The sequence below is a fragment of the Mercenaria mercenaria genome, chromosome 4 (assembly GCF_021730395.1).
Source record: "Mercenaria mercenaria strain notata chromosome 4, MADL_Memer_1, whole genome shotgun sequence".
Taxonomy (NCBI): Eukaryota; Metazoa; Mollusca; class Bivalvia; order Venerida; family Veneridae; genus Mercenaria; species Mercenaria mercenaria.
This window is the reverse complement of record NC_069364.1, coordinates 38,362,925-38,381,209: the sequence shown is the minus strand read 5'-3', so window position 1 is coordinate 38,381,209 and position 18,285 is coordinate 38,362,925. Positions and strand designations below refer to the sequence as shown.

The following is an 18,285-nucleotide window of genomic DNA, read 5'->3' as shown; positions in this document are numbered from 1 at the left end:
TCTCTAAAAAATACATGTTTTTATGCCCCTGCCATAAAATGGGAGGGGACATATAGTGTTCCCCATGTCCATGTGTGTGTGTGTGTGTGCGTCTGTGCGTGTGGGAAAGGGTGGTGTTTGTGTCCGGGCCATAACTTTGATATGCATGGTTGATTTCAGAATAATTTGACACAAATGATAAGCATTGACAGACGATGTGTCATGTGCAAAAACCTTTTCACTAGCTTAAAGGTCAAGGTCAGAGTCCTTGGTTGAACTTGGCCAATTTTCAGTACATATATACTGATAATGTGGTCTTCGTGTCTGGTCCATAACTTTGACTTGCATGGTCCAATTTAAAAATAATTTGACACAAATGATTCGCATGGATAAACAATGTGTCTTGCGCAATAACCATTTCACTAGCTCAAAGGTCAAGGTCAAAGTCCTTAGTTGAACTAAATATACAGAATACTAAATTTTCTGCTTTTCCTACATTTTTTTTGGTAAATAAATAGGGCTAAGGGTTCTTCTTTTAGTTTGTAAGCAGTACCATGCCTGTGACCTGTCTCATGTTTGTGGTGGGTGTGGGCATCCGTGTCTGTGACACATTTCTAGTTTAACAGTTAGATGAGCAAATGAGAACCGTCATGGACATCTTGTTTACTCTAAGTAGCTTCCCAACAGTGAAAACTCAAACTAAAGTTTGTACTTTATATTATGAACAAAAGTCATTATTGACATGTGGTTAAGGTTGCTGATTTGGTCTCACATGCTGAGAGGTTTTAAAATGATCCTCCCAGACTAGAAGAAACATTAGACTGTCATTTCACTATGGCATGATTATTTGGATTATAAGTTAGGAATTTTCTTTCACACAGTTTCAAGACAAGTGGGCTATATAAGAAAAAAAAGAAAAAAACAAGAAACAAACAAACAGTAGAACTGCTCTGAAATGAACTTTGGCAACTCATTACATCTTGTTTAGTGCCCAGTTTCTCAGCTCATTTATTTCCACTGGGATCATTATTAATGCGTCTGAGAGAAAGTTAGTGGACATACTGTGCTGGTATCTAGAAAATGAAATTGACTTGTCTCGGAAAAGAGCACTTCTGGATTATAGAATGTCTAACAAATTTCTCTTCCTGCCAGTACCTTGTTGTCTATTAGATCCCAGAGAATTTATACTGTCCAGCCAGCATGAATGTTAAAGACGTTGTTCAGGAGCAGTCTGATCCATATATTGTCAGATTGTATATTATCATGGCCGCAAATTTTTTTGACAAATTTGATATGGGCCAAATCGGTTTGATAGCAGAGGAGTTATTGCCCTTGATTTATCAAAAAAGGCTGTATTTAACCATGTTTGCAGTCTAGCACATTTATTTCTGCACACATCTTAATTAAGGTAGTTCTGCACGTTTCATAAACTGGAAGTGATGGCATAACATCATTTATCCAGATAACGTTGAATAAAGCCTGGATTTGGTGTACAGAAATGAAAATCATTTTATGAATTGATAGCAACATAAAGTAAATTACGAAAGACCTTTCAAATTCACGTTTTCTTTATTTTACTGCATGATTTCTCAATTTCACAGTTTCTCGATTTTACTTCACAATTTTATGATTTCTTGATTTCACGATTTCTCTATTTTATTTCACAACTTCACAGTTTATTAATTCGCAATTTCTCAATTTCTCTATTTTATTTCACAATTTCACAGTTTTTCGATTTCATGATTTCTCCATTTTAAGCTTGACTATTCGAAGAATAAGGAGAGCTATCCTACTCACCACGGCATAGGCGTCGGCGTCACACTGTGGTTAAGTTTCACGTACCAGTCTACATTTTGACAAAATCTTTTGAGATAAAGCTTTGAAACTTTCAGCACTTGCTTACCATCACCATGGCCAGTTATAGGCAAGAGCACATAACTCCATCTGGGATTTTGGCTGAATTATGGCCCCTTTTGACTTAGAAATCATGGTTAAGTTTTTCGTACCAGTTCATATTTTGATAAAGTCTTTTGAGATAAAGCTTTGAAACTACCAACACTTGTTTATCATCACCATGTCCAGTTATAGGCAAGAGCACATAACTCCATCAAGGATTTTGGCTGAATTATGGCCCTTTTTGACTTAGAAATCTGGGTATTAATAAAGTTTTTCGTACCAGTTCATATTTTGACAAAGTCTTTGAAGATAAATCTTTGAAATTTTCAACACCTGTTTAACATCACCATGTCCAGTTATAGGCAAGAGTGCATAACTTCATCAGGGATTTTGGCTGAATTATGGCCCTTTTTAACTTAGAAATCTTGGTTAAGGTTTTCGTACCAGTTCATATTTTGTGTAAAGTGTTTGACATATGGTTTTGAAAATTTGATCACTTGTTCAGTATAATAGTCTCTATCTGTAGGAAAGAGTACATAACTCTTTCATATATTTTGGCTGAATTATTGCCCTTTTTGGACTTGGAAATTTGTTCTGATTTCATACAAGTCCACATTTTGTCAAAACTATTTGACATATGGCTTTTAAACTTTGAACACTTGTTTATCATCATGATTACCATCAAGTGTACATAACTCTGACAACTATTTTGGACTTTGAAATTGGTTCACACATTGCCATTTAGTGCAAGACTTATTGAAATCCACAAATACAGGAACATTGTTTGTCTAATGTATTTTTTTCTTTTGTCTGAATATCTGTAGAAATGTTTTGACCTCATTCTTCAATCAATTCTTTGAATAGTCGAGCACGCTGTCATCCGACAGCTCTTGTTGTTCTTCATTTCATGATTTCTCTATTTCATCATTTTAAGACCTCAGTTTGAAAAGATTAATGTGAAACTTAAAGATATGAGCTGAATTTGACGCAGATGAACAATTTTCTATGCATATGTGAACATTAAAGATGGTAAGGGTTACAAATCTGGAAATCTGGTCTGCTACAGTACCTTGAGGGGGCTCCGCAAGCTTCGCTTCCAAAAACCGAGCATTCAATTAAGCTCCCGTCAAGTCATGCAAACATATTTGATGGGTTATTTTATTTTAAGAAAGGCTGGAAATTTTACGCAGTTTGCTTAGATTAAAGTAAATGTTTTTGCGTAACGTTTTCACCACATTTATGTTCTATCTTTGTCTTTGGATATTAAATTGATTATGCAAAATTTTTATTCTATATACAAAATGCGATAGGTATTTTAAGAACAACACATATAAAAGTTTTTATGTATCGTTTTTTATCTCAACAACGTTTCGGCTAACAGAATAATTCACATACACAAATATAAACAACGGACATGACGTAAAAATGATTTTATTCTATTAAATAAAGAAATTTAGGGTTAACTAGGTGTTTGTTCTACAAGACATCCTTGATAAGTACACATCTCGCTTTCCTTTTTAATGTTTCAGTTTTTGTCATACACAAATAATTCATTTTAAGCTATGTTCAAATGAAGTTTAGACTGAGTAGATGTCTAGCCATCTTGGTATTTCATGTGAGTTACTGTTCTCAGTTAAACAAAAGCCTTCAAAAGTCACGGAGAAAACATTAGACAGAGTTTCAGTACTGTAAAATCATTTAATTTCGTGGGCATGAAATTTCGTGGTTTTTGTCAAAACGGCAATTTTGTAGGGATATGAATTCGTGAGCTTCAACTTTTGACCATAAAATGAATGGGAATTGTACTTGTTCGTTGAGATTAAGTTTCTTGGATTGACTCAACCACGAAATCCACAAAAATTAGTCCCCCACAAATATTAATGATTTCAAAGTATACCAATAACTTTGTCTCTTAGAATGTAGATCTGTGCTGCAATAGCATTCCTACCATTGACAGCTCCTGCATCTATGTAATGTATTATAAGTAAGATTCAGAAGCAAAGCTAAAGAGAACATTTTATTACATAATAATTAACAACAACAACAACAAATTTTCGTTAATAATCATTAGTAAAACAAGTGCGAATTAGATTAATTGGTTGAGGTTTTTATTAATAAAATAATGGTCTTGACTTAATGAGTATTTCATGTTCTGAGTGGAAAGCAAAATAGGGCGCATTTGATATTGCTCCAAAACAAATCATGAAATCGAGAAATTGTGAAGTAAAATTGAGAAATCATGAAGTAAAATCGAGAACTCGTGAATTGTGAATTTGAAATGTCACCACTGGTCTTTCATAGTAAATCCATTACAATGGCACTGTTACTATTTTTCTTAAGCTAAATTATGATATTAAAACATCTGACACATTAAATAATTCAAAATCGTGTCTTAAAATTAGCGTGGACTTTAATCATGGTCAGATATCTCAAAAATAAGCACACTGACCTATGTATTTTATTTAATCACATTAGAGGCCATAATTATTATATGTTTATTTACAATTGTGGGAAGTTTCATTAAATTCTACAATCATAAGCTGACTCTGTACTGCAAAAAACATAACTCCATCCTGCTTTTTGCAAGATTTATGGCCCCTTTTATACTTAGAAAATATCAGATTTTTTCGTTAAGTTTTATGTTTAGGTCAACTTTTCTCCTAAACTATCAAAGTTATTGCTTTGAAACTTGCAACACTTGTTCACCATCATAAGCTGACCCTGTACATCAAGAAACTTAACTCCATCCTGCTTTTTGCAAGAATTATTGCCCTTTTGGACTTAGAAAATCAGTTTTCTTGGTTAAGTTTTATGTTTAGGTCAGCTTTTCTCCTAAACTATCAAAGTTATTGCTTTGAAACTTGCAACACTTTGTTCACCATCTTAAGCTGATCCTGTACAGCAAGAAACATAACTCTATCCTTCTTTTTGCAAGATTTATGGCCCCTTTTGTACTTAGAAAATATCAGATTTCTTGGTTAAGTTTTATGTTTAGGTCAATTTTTCTCCTAAACTATCAAAGTTATTGCTTTGAAACTTGCAACACTTGTTCACCATCATAAGCTGACCCTGTACATCAAGAAACATAACTCCATCCTGCTTTTTGCAAGAATTATTGCCCCTTTTGGACTTAGAAAATCAGTTTTCTTGGTTAAGTTTTATGTTTAGGTCAGCTTTTCTCCTAAACTATCAAAGTTATTGCTTTGAAACTTGCAACACTTGTTCACCATCATAAGCTGATCCTGTACAGCATGAAACATAACTCTATCCTGCTTTTTGCAAGATTTATAGCCCCTTTGGACTTAGAAAATATCAGATTTCTTGGTGAAGTTTTATGTTTGGGTCAACTTTTTCTCTTAAACTATCGAAGCCAGCTATTGCTTTGAAACTTGCAACACTTGTTCACCATCATAAGCTGACCCTGTACATCAAGAAACATAACTCCATCCTGCTTTTTGCAATAATATTACCCCTTTTGGACTTAGAAAATCAGTTTTCTTGGTTGAGTATTATGTTTAAGTCAGCTTTTCTCCTAAACTATCAAAGCTATTGCATTAAAACTTGCAACAGTTTTTCACCATCATAAGCGGACGCTGTACATCAAGAAACGTAACTCTATCCTGCTTTTTGCAAGAATGATGGCCCTTTTTAGACTTAGAAAATCATGGGTAGGACAATATTTCTATTTTACAAAAAAATCAGATGAGCCTCAGTACCCGCAAAGCGGTGCTCTTGTTATTTGCTGAATTTTCTAGGTATATTCTGAAGTTTTGAAAAATCAGAGTTTAATCAAATTCTATATTGTAGAAAAATTTTCGATCCGAACGTGCAGAACAACCTTAATTCAGAGATTATGTGTGTGACTGTAACATGTGGATTTTATTTGATTTTCGGCCAGTTCAGTTAAGTAGGTTTGTAGTTGTTTGCCCTTGATATATAAAAAAACTTAATGTTTCACCATGCAAACACTGCAGCACATTCATTTCTTTACTTATCCTTGCAATACTTAATCAGGACATGTATACCTATAGGATCTCATTCAAGTAGATGCTGAGTTTGCTAACCTTGATTTATCAGAAATTATCATTATATTACTATGTACATACTCAAATACTTCCATGTATCATCAGGCTATTATTATATTCATACAGTATGTGCATACCTATAAGAGGTCATTTAAAAGAGCTGGATCTAAATGGTAGGTGAGGAGTTGTGTGCCCTTAATTTATGGAAAAAAGCAGCATATTTCACTGTGTCTATAAACAACATTGTGTCTGAAATCATTAGTCCTCCACCTCTGATAATTCATGTGGGGAAGTTGGCAGTTACTTGCGGAGAACAGGTTTGTACTGGTACAGAACCCAGGAACACTGGTTAGGTTAACTGCCCGCCATTACATGACTGAAATACTGTTGAAAAACGGTGTTAAACCCAAAACAAACAAACAAACAAAGACTCTGGCAACTTTATTTATATGTGCTGGAATCCATGTTTCCAAGTAATAAATGGTGGTGAAGGAAACTTAAAACATTGAAACAATATTTAAGCTGCACCATGAGAAAACCAACATAGTGCGGTCTGGTCAGGATCCATGCTGTTCGCTTTCAAAGCCTATTGCATTTAGAGAAACTGTTAGCGAACAGCATGGATCTTGACCAGACTGCGCAGATGCGCAGGCTGGTCTGGAGCCATGCTGGTTGCAAATGCATTATGTTGGTTTTCTCATGGTGCTGCTCATTTTATCAGTCAGATGTTCTGCAAAATACTCAGGTAAGACCTCACCATTTCTGTTCAAATTTATATTTCAGCTGGTTGGTGGTGAAGAACTGGTTGGTTCAAAAGAAGAAGAAGTTGGAGTTAGCCCCTCGTCGGACCTGGAAGAGATACTGGGTGTGCTTAAAGGGAACAGTTCTGCTGTTTTACGATGGGGACATTGATAATGTTACTGTAGAAGAAACAGTACCCAGGCATATACTTGGTACATATTGATGAATTTTTTAGCTCATCGGTGCACTTGAGCTCAGATGATGTATTGTGATCACCTTTCAGCAGTCCATGTACATCATCATCATTTTGCTTCAAATAATATCTTCTCCGAAATCACACGGCCAGTATGATCAAGTTTCACAGAAATGTTTCTTAGTCAGTCACTTTTAAAAACTATTCAAGTAATTTCTATTCAGTACAGAACTCTGGTTGCCATGGAAACAGAAAGGGTAAATTTAATTTCAAGCTGTTATTTATAGTAAAACAGCAGTCAAATGGCGAGGCTGGTTGTCTTTATAGGGCTGTAATGAAAACATACAACATATTTTTGTCTGAAACTGTTAGCCAGATGTCAAAATAGATAGGAAAGAGTGTTCCGTAGCTAACCAAGAATTTTTTTTTTTTTGTTGGGTTTAACATCGCACCGACACAATTATAAGTCATGCTCAGAATTACATATTTGGAAGATAAAAGCTATTCATTTTGTGCGGTAACTGACATTTAACGTCATGACTTAGATGACATCATTTTAATGCAACAATATTTTATAGAGATTCTTTATTCTCTTGGTATATTTATACAGTTGAACAACATAATTATGTATGTTGATCTATAGTGTTGACTTACGATGTTTATTTATGACCTAAGCTAAGGTACTTTGTGTTTGTGTTTTTCAGTTATAGAAGGTGGAATATCACAGGCTGTTCCTGAACACCCAAAACGTGACAACATATTCTCACTTAGCACAGCGTTTGGTGATGCTTACCTCTTTCAGGTAAATAAATATGGTTGAAAATATGCTTACAGCTGTTTTAGATCACTTGGAATACCAACTGTTATGGTTAGAATCTATACATATATACCCCTGTCTGTCTTCAAACATAGCTTACTGTCTGTCTATCAGTGTACTTCTGTCATCATCAAGCTGTATCTCTGGGTTTTGTCCTCGTTGTAAATAACACAAAGGGGGTTTTGTCTGCTTTGTAAAATTCAGCGAAGGGGGTTTTGTCCTTTACGAAGCTTGTCAGAATGTTTGTCTGTTAAAATCAAGGATAAATTTATGTTTTTTGGAGGGGATGTGGTGGGTTAATGTGGTGTGGGGATGATGACATGATACTAAGACATACCATCCCAACCCAATCTGTGAAACTCGGGGTGAGTCATCATGGCCTACTTGTTAGCTCACCTGTCACATAGTGACAAGGTGAGCAGCGTCCGTCGTGCGTGCGTGCGTAAACTTTTGCTTGTGACCACTCTAGAGGTCACATTTTTCATGGGATCTTTATTAAAGTTGGTCAGAATGTTCATCTTGGTGATATCTAGGTCAAGTTCGAAACTGGGTCACGTGCGGTCCAAAACTAGGTCAGTAGGTTTAAAAATAGAAAATTTTTGTGACCTCCCTAGAGGCCATATTTTTCAATGGATCTTCATGAAAATTAGTCAGAATGTTCACCTTGATGATATCTAGGTCAAGTTTGACACTGGGTCAACTGCGATCAAAAACTAGGTCAGTAGGTCAAATAATAGAAAATCCTTGTGACCTCTCTAGAGGTCATATTTTTTATGGGATCTGCATGAAAATTGGTCAGAATGTTCATCTTGATGATATCTAGGTCAATTTTGAAACTGGGTCACGTCCGGTCCAAAACTGGGTCAGTAGGTCAAATAATAGAAAAACCTTGTGACCTTTGTAGAGGCCGTATTTTTCATGGGATCTGCATGAAAATTGATCAGAATGTTCGTCTTGATGATATCTAGGTCAAGTTTGAATCTGGGTCAACTGTGGTCAAAAACCAGGTCAGTAGGTCAAATAATAGAAAATCCTTGTGACCTCTCTAGAGGTCATATTTTTCATGGGATCTGCATGAAAATTGGTCAGAATGTTCATCTTGATGATATCTAGGTCAGTTTCGAAACTGGGTCACGTCCGGTCCAAAACTAGGTTATTAGGTCAGATAATAGAAAAACCTTTTGACCTCTCTAGAGGCCATATTTTTCATTGGATCTGCATGAAAATTGGTCAGAATGTTCACCTTGATGATATCTAGGTCAAGTTCAAAACTGGGTTACGTGCGGTCAAAAACTAGGTCAGTAGGTCAGATAATAGAAAATCCTTGTGACCTCTCTAGAGGCCATATTTTTCAATGGATCTTCATGAAAATTGGTCAGAATGTTCACCTTGATGATATCTAAGTCAAGTTTGAAACTGGGTCACATGCGGTCCAAAACTATGTCATTAGGTCAGATAATAGAAAAACCTTGTGACCTCTCTAGAGGCCATATTTTTCATGGGATCTGCATGAAACTTGGTCAGAATGTTCATCTTGATGATATCTAGGTCAGGTTTGAAACTGGGTTACGTGCGGTCAAAAACTAGGTCAGTAGGTCAGATAATAGAAAAACCTTGTGACCTCTTTAGAGACCATATTTTTCATGGTCTCTGCATGAAAATTGGTCAGAATGTTCATCTTGATAATATCTAGATCGAGGTTGAAACTGGGTCAAATGCGATCAAAAACTAGTTCAGTAGGTCAAATAATAGAAAAAACTTGTGACCACTCTAGAGGCCATATTTTTCATGGGATCTGTATGAAAGTTGGTCTGAATGTTCATCTTGATGATATCTAGGTCAAATTTGAAACCAGGTCAACTGCGGTCAAAAACAAGGTCACTAGGTTTTAACATAGAAAAACCTTATGACCTCTCTGGAGGCCATATTTTTCAATGGATCTTCATGAAAATTGGTCAGAATGTTCACCTTGATGATATTTTTGTCAAGTACAAAACTGGGTCACATGCCTTCAAAAACTAGGTCATTATGTCAAATAATAGAAAAACCTTGTGACCTCTCTAGAGGCCATATTTTTCAATGGATCTTCATGAAAATTGGCCAGAATTTTTATCTTTATGATATCTAGGTCAAGTTCAGAACTAGGTCACATGAGCTCTAAAACTAGGTCACTATGTCAAATAATAGAAAAAACGACGTCATACTCAGTTCATGTGGGGACAGGTGAGCGATTCAGGACCATCATTGTCCTCTTGTTCATTATTTATTGCTAGTTTACTTCTTATTTCAGGCCTCTAGTCAGACAGAATTAGATTCATGGGTTTGTGCAATACATTCAGCGTGTGCTGGTTCATACGCTAGGCAACATGGCAAGGACAACATCGTACGACTACTGAGATCTGAGCTGCATAAACTAGAAACAAATATTGATATTGTGAGTTAGCATAAACTATGCAAAGTTTTATTATCTGATCATTGATCTTTGCATAAATAAAGTATTTCATGACATAGAAAACTCCCGTTCTTGGGTCAGATAACATTGAAGGACTTAATACTTAACATTTTATTTGTTTTTTACTGTGCTAGATGAAATCTAGTTTTGGAGACTGTAGATTTATGCCTCAGTCCATCCCATTTCTGATTGTCATTTACTTTATTATGCATAGATAGAGTTTCAAATAACTTCTTACAATAACAAAATGATATGTCACATGCAAGACCCAGATCTTTAGCTCGAAGATGAAGGTCACACTAAGAGGTCAAAGTTTTTAAGTTATTTAAGTTTTTAGCACATCAGAGCAGGGACTGCTATTTTGAGTGTTGTGACCACCCAGTGTCCATTTTCTGTTGTCATGCATCATGAACAATTTCACAGTTAAAAATATAGAGGTCACAATTTGGACCAATTTTAACAAAACCTTGTGAGAATGTTTGGTTTAATAAAATATTGTACAAGTTAAAACTGGGTCATATGGGTAAACTATAGATCACTAGGTGAAATCTTAAGAAAACCTTTCTCAAGAGTGGTACAAATAAGCTTAAAGCTTTCATCACAATCGAGCTAAATAAATTAGTATAAACTAACACACTATAGTTCTACCAGATCTACTTGAAACTTGGTCCTTATTCTTTGCTTTAGATTTAAAACTGGGTTAAATAGGTCGCTTGGTCAAGTCATGGAAAAACCTTATTAACACTCTAAAGTTTTCAACCTGATCTACTTTCTACCTGCTCTACCATTTTACTAACAGTCTTCTGGACTTCATTGGCAGCTATAAAAAAGCTTATATAGACACACACACCATGCTTCAGTGTTCCTGTTATGTCACTGAAAATGCATGGTAGCTTCCCCTTAAAGTTTACAATAGACAGCGTTTGTCTGTTAATGACATAGGTGGTAAGTCAGCTTTTGGCCTGCATATAGATAATTGGGATCTTACCTGCCTGCCGATGAAAGACAAGGTTTTCCCTATATGAGAGACCACGTTGAGTTAGAAACCAAATGTTAGTGAGGTTAATTATCCATCCTGTTCTGAGGTCAGGGAAAATCAGGGAAAAAGCTATAACAGGCAGACATGGCTTTCAATAGGAAAACACTGGAATATCTGTCCTTAGCATGTAGTCCGACAGTTGTATATTTTCCTCTCTTCTAAGGCAAGAAAAATATATATGGTCATGAATGGTGTCAGCCTGTATAATATGTAGAGATAGAATTTAAATAAGCCAGAAGCTTGTCAGTATAATGGAGAAAGCAGTAAAAACTGTTGTAGTTTTAATTAAACAAATGTTGTGTAAGGAGGATGCTAGGACCAAATATGTTAGTTACACGTAATGTTGTTTCCGGTGGGTGTCATTTGAAGCAAGTTATATTGCATTTATATCAGATTGAGACAGTTTTATGTCTCCAGTTTCAAAGTGTTCTACATTTATGTGTCTGTCATAGATAAGAAATGGTACATTTTTGTCCAGCCCGCTTGCAGAAGCGAAGACATAGTTGTCCAAATGGCTGTTCGGTGTATGTGCGTGCGTGCGGCTGGCTTCTGTCCGGATTTGTTTGTACGGACCATAACTTTGACATACATGGAGCAATCTCATTTATATTTGGCATGAATGTTAACCTCAGTGAGACGGAGTGTCCTGGCAAACCGCAAGTTCCTATCTCAAAGGTCAAAGTCACACTTGGAGGTCAAAGGTTAAATTCAATAATGACTTTGTCCGGAGCATTTCTTCTTCATGCATTGAGGGATTTTGTTGTAACTTGGCACAAATGTTCACAAGCATGTGACAGAGTGTCGTGCGCAAGAATCAGGTACCTAGGTCTAAGGTCAAGGTCACACTTAGAAGTCAAAGGTCAGATACAAAAATGACTGTCCGGAGCATTTCTTTTTCATGCATGGAGGGATTTTGATGTAATTTGGCACAATTGTTCACCATCATGAGACGGAGTGTCATGTGCAAGAACCTAGAATTGCTTCCCTTTGTTGTTACTATAAATAGCTTAATATATTGTAACTTTTTTGTAACTGGTTGTAGGGAAAAATCAAGACCACTTTCCTGTAGTACAATATGCATGTTACATCCAATTTTGAGGTGTATTTTGACCTATCTCTGCTGGTAAGATTTTTGTGTGGACTTAGATTTTTTTTAATGATTTACTTCCCTTCATTGTTACTATAAATAACTTATATTGTAACTGTTTGCAATCATTTTTTATTTGGCATAAATGTATGCCTCAATGAGACAGCTAGGGTGTCATGTGCAACTCCTAGTCCTTTTGACAGCTGGCAGGCTCGACATGTTGCCCGGGGGCATCTAGTTTACTAATTGCAGTTTAAAATCATATTGCAGGATGTCAAGATGCGAAAAATGGCAGAGTTGCAGTTGACTGTGGTATCTGACCCACGGAGTCGACAGGCCATAATCAAGCAGATACGACAGTGGGAGGAGAATATTGAGAAATTATACATAGAGCAATATCGTCTACGTTGTTACTCTGCCTCAATACAAGGGTCGGAACTCCCTAACCCAAAGGTAAGTTCTTGTTGCATGATGCTATAAACAGTTTGACCATTGAGACATTGACAGGGACAGTTGAGGTATTTATGGGGGACAATTGAGGTATCAACAGGGGTAATATTGAGGTATTGGAGGGGAATATTAATGCTTTTAAGATCATTTGATATCGTCACTTGGGAGAGCATCTCTTTGTAGGGGGGTGGACCTTTTTATGCCCCCGAAAGGAGGCATATAGTTTTTGAACCGTCTGTCTGTCGGTCTGTCCGCAATTTTCGTGTCCGGTCCATATCTTTGTCATCGATGGATGGATTTTCAAATAACTTGGCATGAATGCGTGCCACAGTAAGACGACATGTCGCGCGCAAGACCCAGGTCCGTAGCTCAAAGGTCAAGGTCACACTTAGACGTTAAAGGATAGTGCATTGATGGGCGTGTCCGGTCCATATCTTTGTCATCGATGGATGGATTTTCAAATAACTTGGCATGAATGTGTACCACAGTAAGACAACGTGTCGCGCGCAAGACCCAGGTCCGTAGCTCAAAGGTCAAGGTCACACTTAGACATTAAAGGATAGTGCATTGATGGGTGTGTCCGGTCCATATCTTTGTCATCGAATGATGGATTTTCAAATAACTTGTCATGAATGTGTACCACAGTAAGATGACGTGTCGCACGCAAGACCCAGGTCCGTAGCTCAAAGGTCAAGGTCACACTTAGACATTAAAGGATAGTGCATTGATGGGTGTGTCCGGTCCATATCTTTGTCATCGATGGATGGATTTTCAAATAACTTGGCATAAATGTGTACCACAGTAAGATGACGTGTCATGCGCAAGACCCAGGTCCGTAACTCAAAGGTCAAGGTCACACTTAGACGTTAAAGGTCATTTTTCATGATAGTGCATTGATGGGCGTGTCCGGTCCATATCTTTGTCATTCATGCATGGATTTTAAAATAACTATGCATGAATGTGTGACACAGTAAGACGACGTGTCGCGTGCAAGACCCAGCTCCGTAGGTCAAAGGTCCTAAACTCTAACATTGGCCATAACTATTCATTCAAAGTACCATCGGGGGCATGTGTCATCCTATGGAGACAGCTCTTGTTTTTTGTGTGGCAACATTGTAAATTATAAAAAATCTCTGATCTTCTCCTAATTTAAATAGAAAATCCTTTAAACAGCTTCTGTTTTGGACTGCTTGATACATCTTCACTAAACATGGTCTGTATCATTTTTATAGTCCTCTGTCAATTTTTAGATGGCTTTTTCTTGGCACCTTTTAGGGGCTGCCAAGGATTAAAATATAAAAACCTTTACACAACTTCTAATGATCTACTTAACAGATCTTTGTCAAATTTGGTCTGTTGCCTCCTTGTTTGATAATATCTCAGTGTTGTACAAGTGCTTCCACTTTAAAACTTTTAGTGGCCACCAGAGTCTTCTCCAGACTTCTTCCATAGCATCCTTGCTGATGTCAACTGCAATTTAAATTTATTTACAGGTGTTGCTTTCAAATATTTCCAAAGCTTCAAAAGTTACGTTGAGCAGACTTGGAATTTTCACAGTATCATCATTTCATGCCCTTGTGTGTGCCAGAAAACCATTGGTCATGCCCAGTTTGTATGGAAAGGGACACCAGAAAGGTGGACTCCTGTCTCCTAAAGGAGACGGTATGTTTAAATACCACAGCAAGAGCATGAATGCAGCACCTTCTTCACAGTAAGTAGAGAACTACCTAGAAAGTATTTTTTAGCTCACAGGAGCACAAAGTGTCAGTGACTCTCTTGTCTGTAATACTTAGAACATTTGGTCAGGATAAGTTCTGCGTGATCTGTCGTACATTGTCCAGCATCTTGAATGCTTTAGCCTTAACTGGTTAAACTTATAAACAACTTGGTGGCAGTTTATGAGAGCATTTTAAGGTCAGAGGAAGTGTAAAAAAAAAGATGACTGGAACAGTCATTAAACTGCTTGACTGAAGTGTAAGCAGGAATGCAGATGGAACAGTAAGTAAGGTATACAGTGGAAGTGTTAGTAAGAATTGAGAGGAACAGTTAGTATACTGCTCAGTCCAGGTATAAAGAAGACTAAAAGAGTCAACAGTATCGGAGAGGATAAGTGTGAATACATGCCAGTTTTCACAGAACAAAGTTTTGATATCTCACATTTTTCAAGCCGGATTAAAAACACACATTTTGAAAGTATTAAAATGATGCCATATTTATTTATACATTTTTTACTTTCATCCATTTTAATACTCCGTCTCTGAAAGAGTGGGGCATATAATGTGAACACCCGTGGTGGGCAGGCAGTCGGCATCTAAAAGCATGTCCACTCTCTAAGTCAAACAGTTTTAATATGATCTTCACCAAACTTAGTGACAATGTTTGTAGGCATAATATCTAGGCCAAGATTGATAACCAGCAAAATCCACCCAGGCACTTGTGGGTTATGGTCCTTGAATTACAAAAAAAAACTGTGAATTTAGCCTTGTCTGCTATCTAAGTCAAACTTTTCTTGCAAGTTTTCATCCGATCTTCACCAAACTTGGTGACGATGTTTTTGAGCATAATATCTCGGCCAAGTTCGATAACCTGCCAAGCGCCCCAGGCACTCTTGGAATATGGCCCTTGAATTACTTGAAAAACTTCAAGTTTAGCCTTGTTCGCTCTCTAAATCGAACAGTTTTCATCCAATCTTCAACAAACTTGCAGATATGTGTGTGGGCATAATATCTCAGCCAAGTCTGATAACCAGCAACATTGCCCCAGGCACTCTTGGATTATGGCCCTTAAATTACTCAAAATCTGCGAATTTAGCATTGTCAGCTGTTTAAGTCAAACAGTTTTCATCCGATCTTCACCAGACTTGCTGACAATGTTTGTGGGCATAATATCTCAGCCAAGTTCGATAACCAGCCAAAGCGCCCCAGGCACTCTTGGATTACGGCCCTTGAATTAGGCCAGGTTGGATGATGGGCATATTTTGTGACAGTCTGCTACTCTGTTTTAACACAGTAACTTGACAGAACTTTCCTTTGAGATAGGTAGCTATTTTCAGCTGCAGTTGTTATAGATTTTCTCCTGCACTTGCTGTAGACACTTTCCTATTTATTGATGTTAACCAATATACAGGCTTGCTGCAATGCCAACTGTGCACTGTTCTTTAATGATTTTATTGTATTCATAATACCCGGTAGTAGGAATTAATTCAATGTTGGTCACATACAACCTCAGTTCCATATCAATCAATAACTTTAGTGGATCATGCTGGCTCTGTCAAAGACATTCCTCATGTCTGTACAGAAATAGTGCTGTTTTCCATATTTCTGATTATATTTTACTGTACAATAGAGCTTTGAACATCACCTTTCGCTCAAATGAACCAAGGGCAGCAATATTTTACTTGAAACCTCGTTCTTTTCATGATGGATAGAATTGTTCACCATGCTTGGTCAGATTAGTACCCTTGCACATGCCTTTTTCATGTTTGCACAAATTATTTCACTTAAGGTTGCAAGAACTAAAACAAATGACCACTATTGTTTTGGAGATCAGTAGGTCAAAGGTCAAGGACAGAGTGACCTCGAGACTGAAAACCCTTGTTGCTCAATAAGTAAAAATGCAATTGCCTACAGTTGACAGACTTGACAGGATGATTAGGTGGCACTTATTGTTTTGGGGTCAGTAGGTCAAAGGTCAAGGTTACAGTGACCTCAAGACTGAAAATGATCCCCGATTACTCTACTTTACAGTCATTTTTTAGAATGATTGCCTTTGGTAAATAGATGACACTATGTTTGAAGTTAGTAGGTCAAAGGTTAAGGTTGTAGTGACCTCGAAACTAAAAAAAGGGTTTCTCCCAGCAAGGAACAGTTGACCTATTGACTTTATGTTTGCCATTGTTCAGTAGATGACCGTAATTGTATTACAGATCAGTATACTAGGTCACATCGTGTTGCAGATGAGTATGAAAGTCTGCATCAAGAAGAGTGGTAATAAATGAGCCACACCATGAGAAAACTAACAGTGCATTTGCGACCAGCATGGATCCAGACCAGCCTGCGCATCTGCGCAGTCTGGTCAGGATGTATGCTGTTCCCTTTCAAAGCCTTTTGCAACTAGAGAAATCGTTAGCGAACAGCATGGATCCTGACCAGACTGCACGGATGCGCAGGCTGGTCTGAATCCATGCTGGTCACAAATGCTTTATGTTGGTTTTCTCATGGTGCGACTCAAATTTAGTCTATGTTACAGATCAGTATACAAGGCTGCTGAGATAGATGAAGTTGTAGGGGATATGATGGCTAAGGATGGCAGGCAGTCTCCATCAGGCTCTACTGGATCTAGCGAAATTCTTTCCAAAGTTACTGTGCCAAATAATCAGGTATTGTGTGGAACTTAGCCTTGAGAAACCTGATGGGAGCAGATTTTTAATACCTGTTTCTGTTATATGTCAGTGATTGTGTGACTTAATGTTACTGGTTGACAGTTGGGATGATGAGAAAAAATAACTTCAGTTAGTTTTTCTGTTAACAAGTGTTATAAAATCTTCCAGACAACACATTTTATCTCTCAAATGAAGATACATACAGACTGTATGTTTGAGATAAAGAAAAAACAGTGATACACTTCCATCTTCGTTAATTTTAGTATCTTGTGAAGATCACAAATTTATGTTGGGTATAGTGCACTAAATTATTTATCATCTATAATCAAATATAATCAGTAATTGTATCACTTTTGGCCAATCAAATTAAAAGAATCTGATATTGACCAAGAAAATCCTGTATTGTCCAAGATAAGGCAAAATATTGCCGACTTTATCTTCGGCAGTTGGCACAGAATAGTGGCAGATATTACTTAGTTGATTAACAATAATAAAGATGTAATATTTAGGCTTAAAATAATGAATGCTGCTGTCATTTTATTGCAGTCTGTAACTGTCGGTATCAAGAAATCCACCACTGCTGAAGATGTTTTAACTTACGTGTGCAATAGACGTCAACTTAATCCACGGGATCATTACGTACGTGTGAGATTGCAAGGTGCTCCAGAGGGAAGTTACCAATACCCTAACTCAACAGAAAATATTAAGAAATTGGTAATATGATATTATATAAAATAATCTAGACGTAATGCTGAACATGAAATTTTTTAAGTCATAATTTTCAGTGTTCAGTGGTAAAAAGCTAGATCTTATTCTAGGAAAAATGGCAGTACCAGCTGCAAGTGGGAATTAATTTGTCAAGTAAACAAATCAAATCTGGTGGCCTTTGACTGGCATGAACATACATGTTTCTGTCACAATAGAGGAATGGTTTCATGACAAAGACTTTTCATGTTTATATGTGACAAGAAGCTAAATACGTCAGTAAAATATTCTTTTTTCTTCATTTCCTGATATAATGAGAGATATTTTTATCAAAATAACCACCATCTAAACAAATCTGGGAAGAAATGGAGTCTTCCAAAAATTTAGGATTTCAACTTCTATAGCTTTCCTTAAGAAAATAATGCATAATGTCAGTGTGATGTCATTGTGTGGCCATCTTATAGTCATATCAAATTCAGTTTAAGTCCAGACATGTTGTAGCTTGTTGTTATAATCTGTA

At 36.8% G+C, this 18,285-nt stretch overlaps 1 protein-coding gene across 7 annotated transcripts in view; it reads left to right on the top strand.

The window, feature by feature from the left end:
• Positions 1–18,285, top strand: part of LOC123551482 (protein still life, isoform SIF type 1-like) — a 157,603-nt gene that overhangs the window by 88,258 nt on the left and 51,060 nt on the right. For 6 of the 7 annotated variants that reach the window (XM_053540950.1, XM_053540949.1, XM_053540944.1 and 3 more), the window contains 7 exons: positions 6,684–6,853; positions 7,539–7,636; positions 9,942–10,085; positions 12,500–12,682; positions 14,173–14,390; positions 16,916–17,057; positions 17,607–17,774. In XM_053540950.1, the coding sequence (XP_053396925.1) occupies positions 6,684–6,853; positions 7,539–7,636; positions 9,942–10,085; positions 12,500–12,682; positions 14,173–14,390; positions 16,916–17,057; positions 17,607–17,774 (1,123 nt within the window). The remainder of the gene's footprint in view (positions 1–6,683; positions 6,854–7,538; positions 7,637–9,941; positions 10,086–12,499; positions 12,683–14,172; positions 14,391–16,915; positions 17,058–17,606; positions 17,775–18,285) is intronic. The other variant, XM_053540947.1, reaches the window with a different exon arrangement.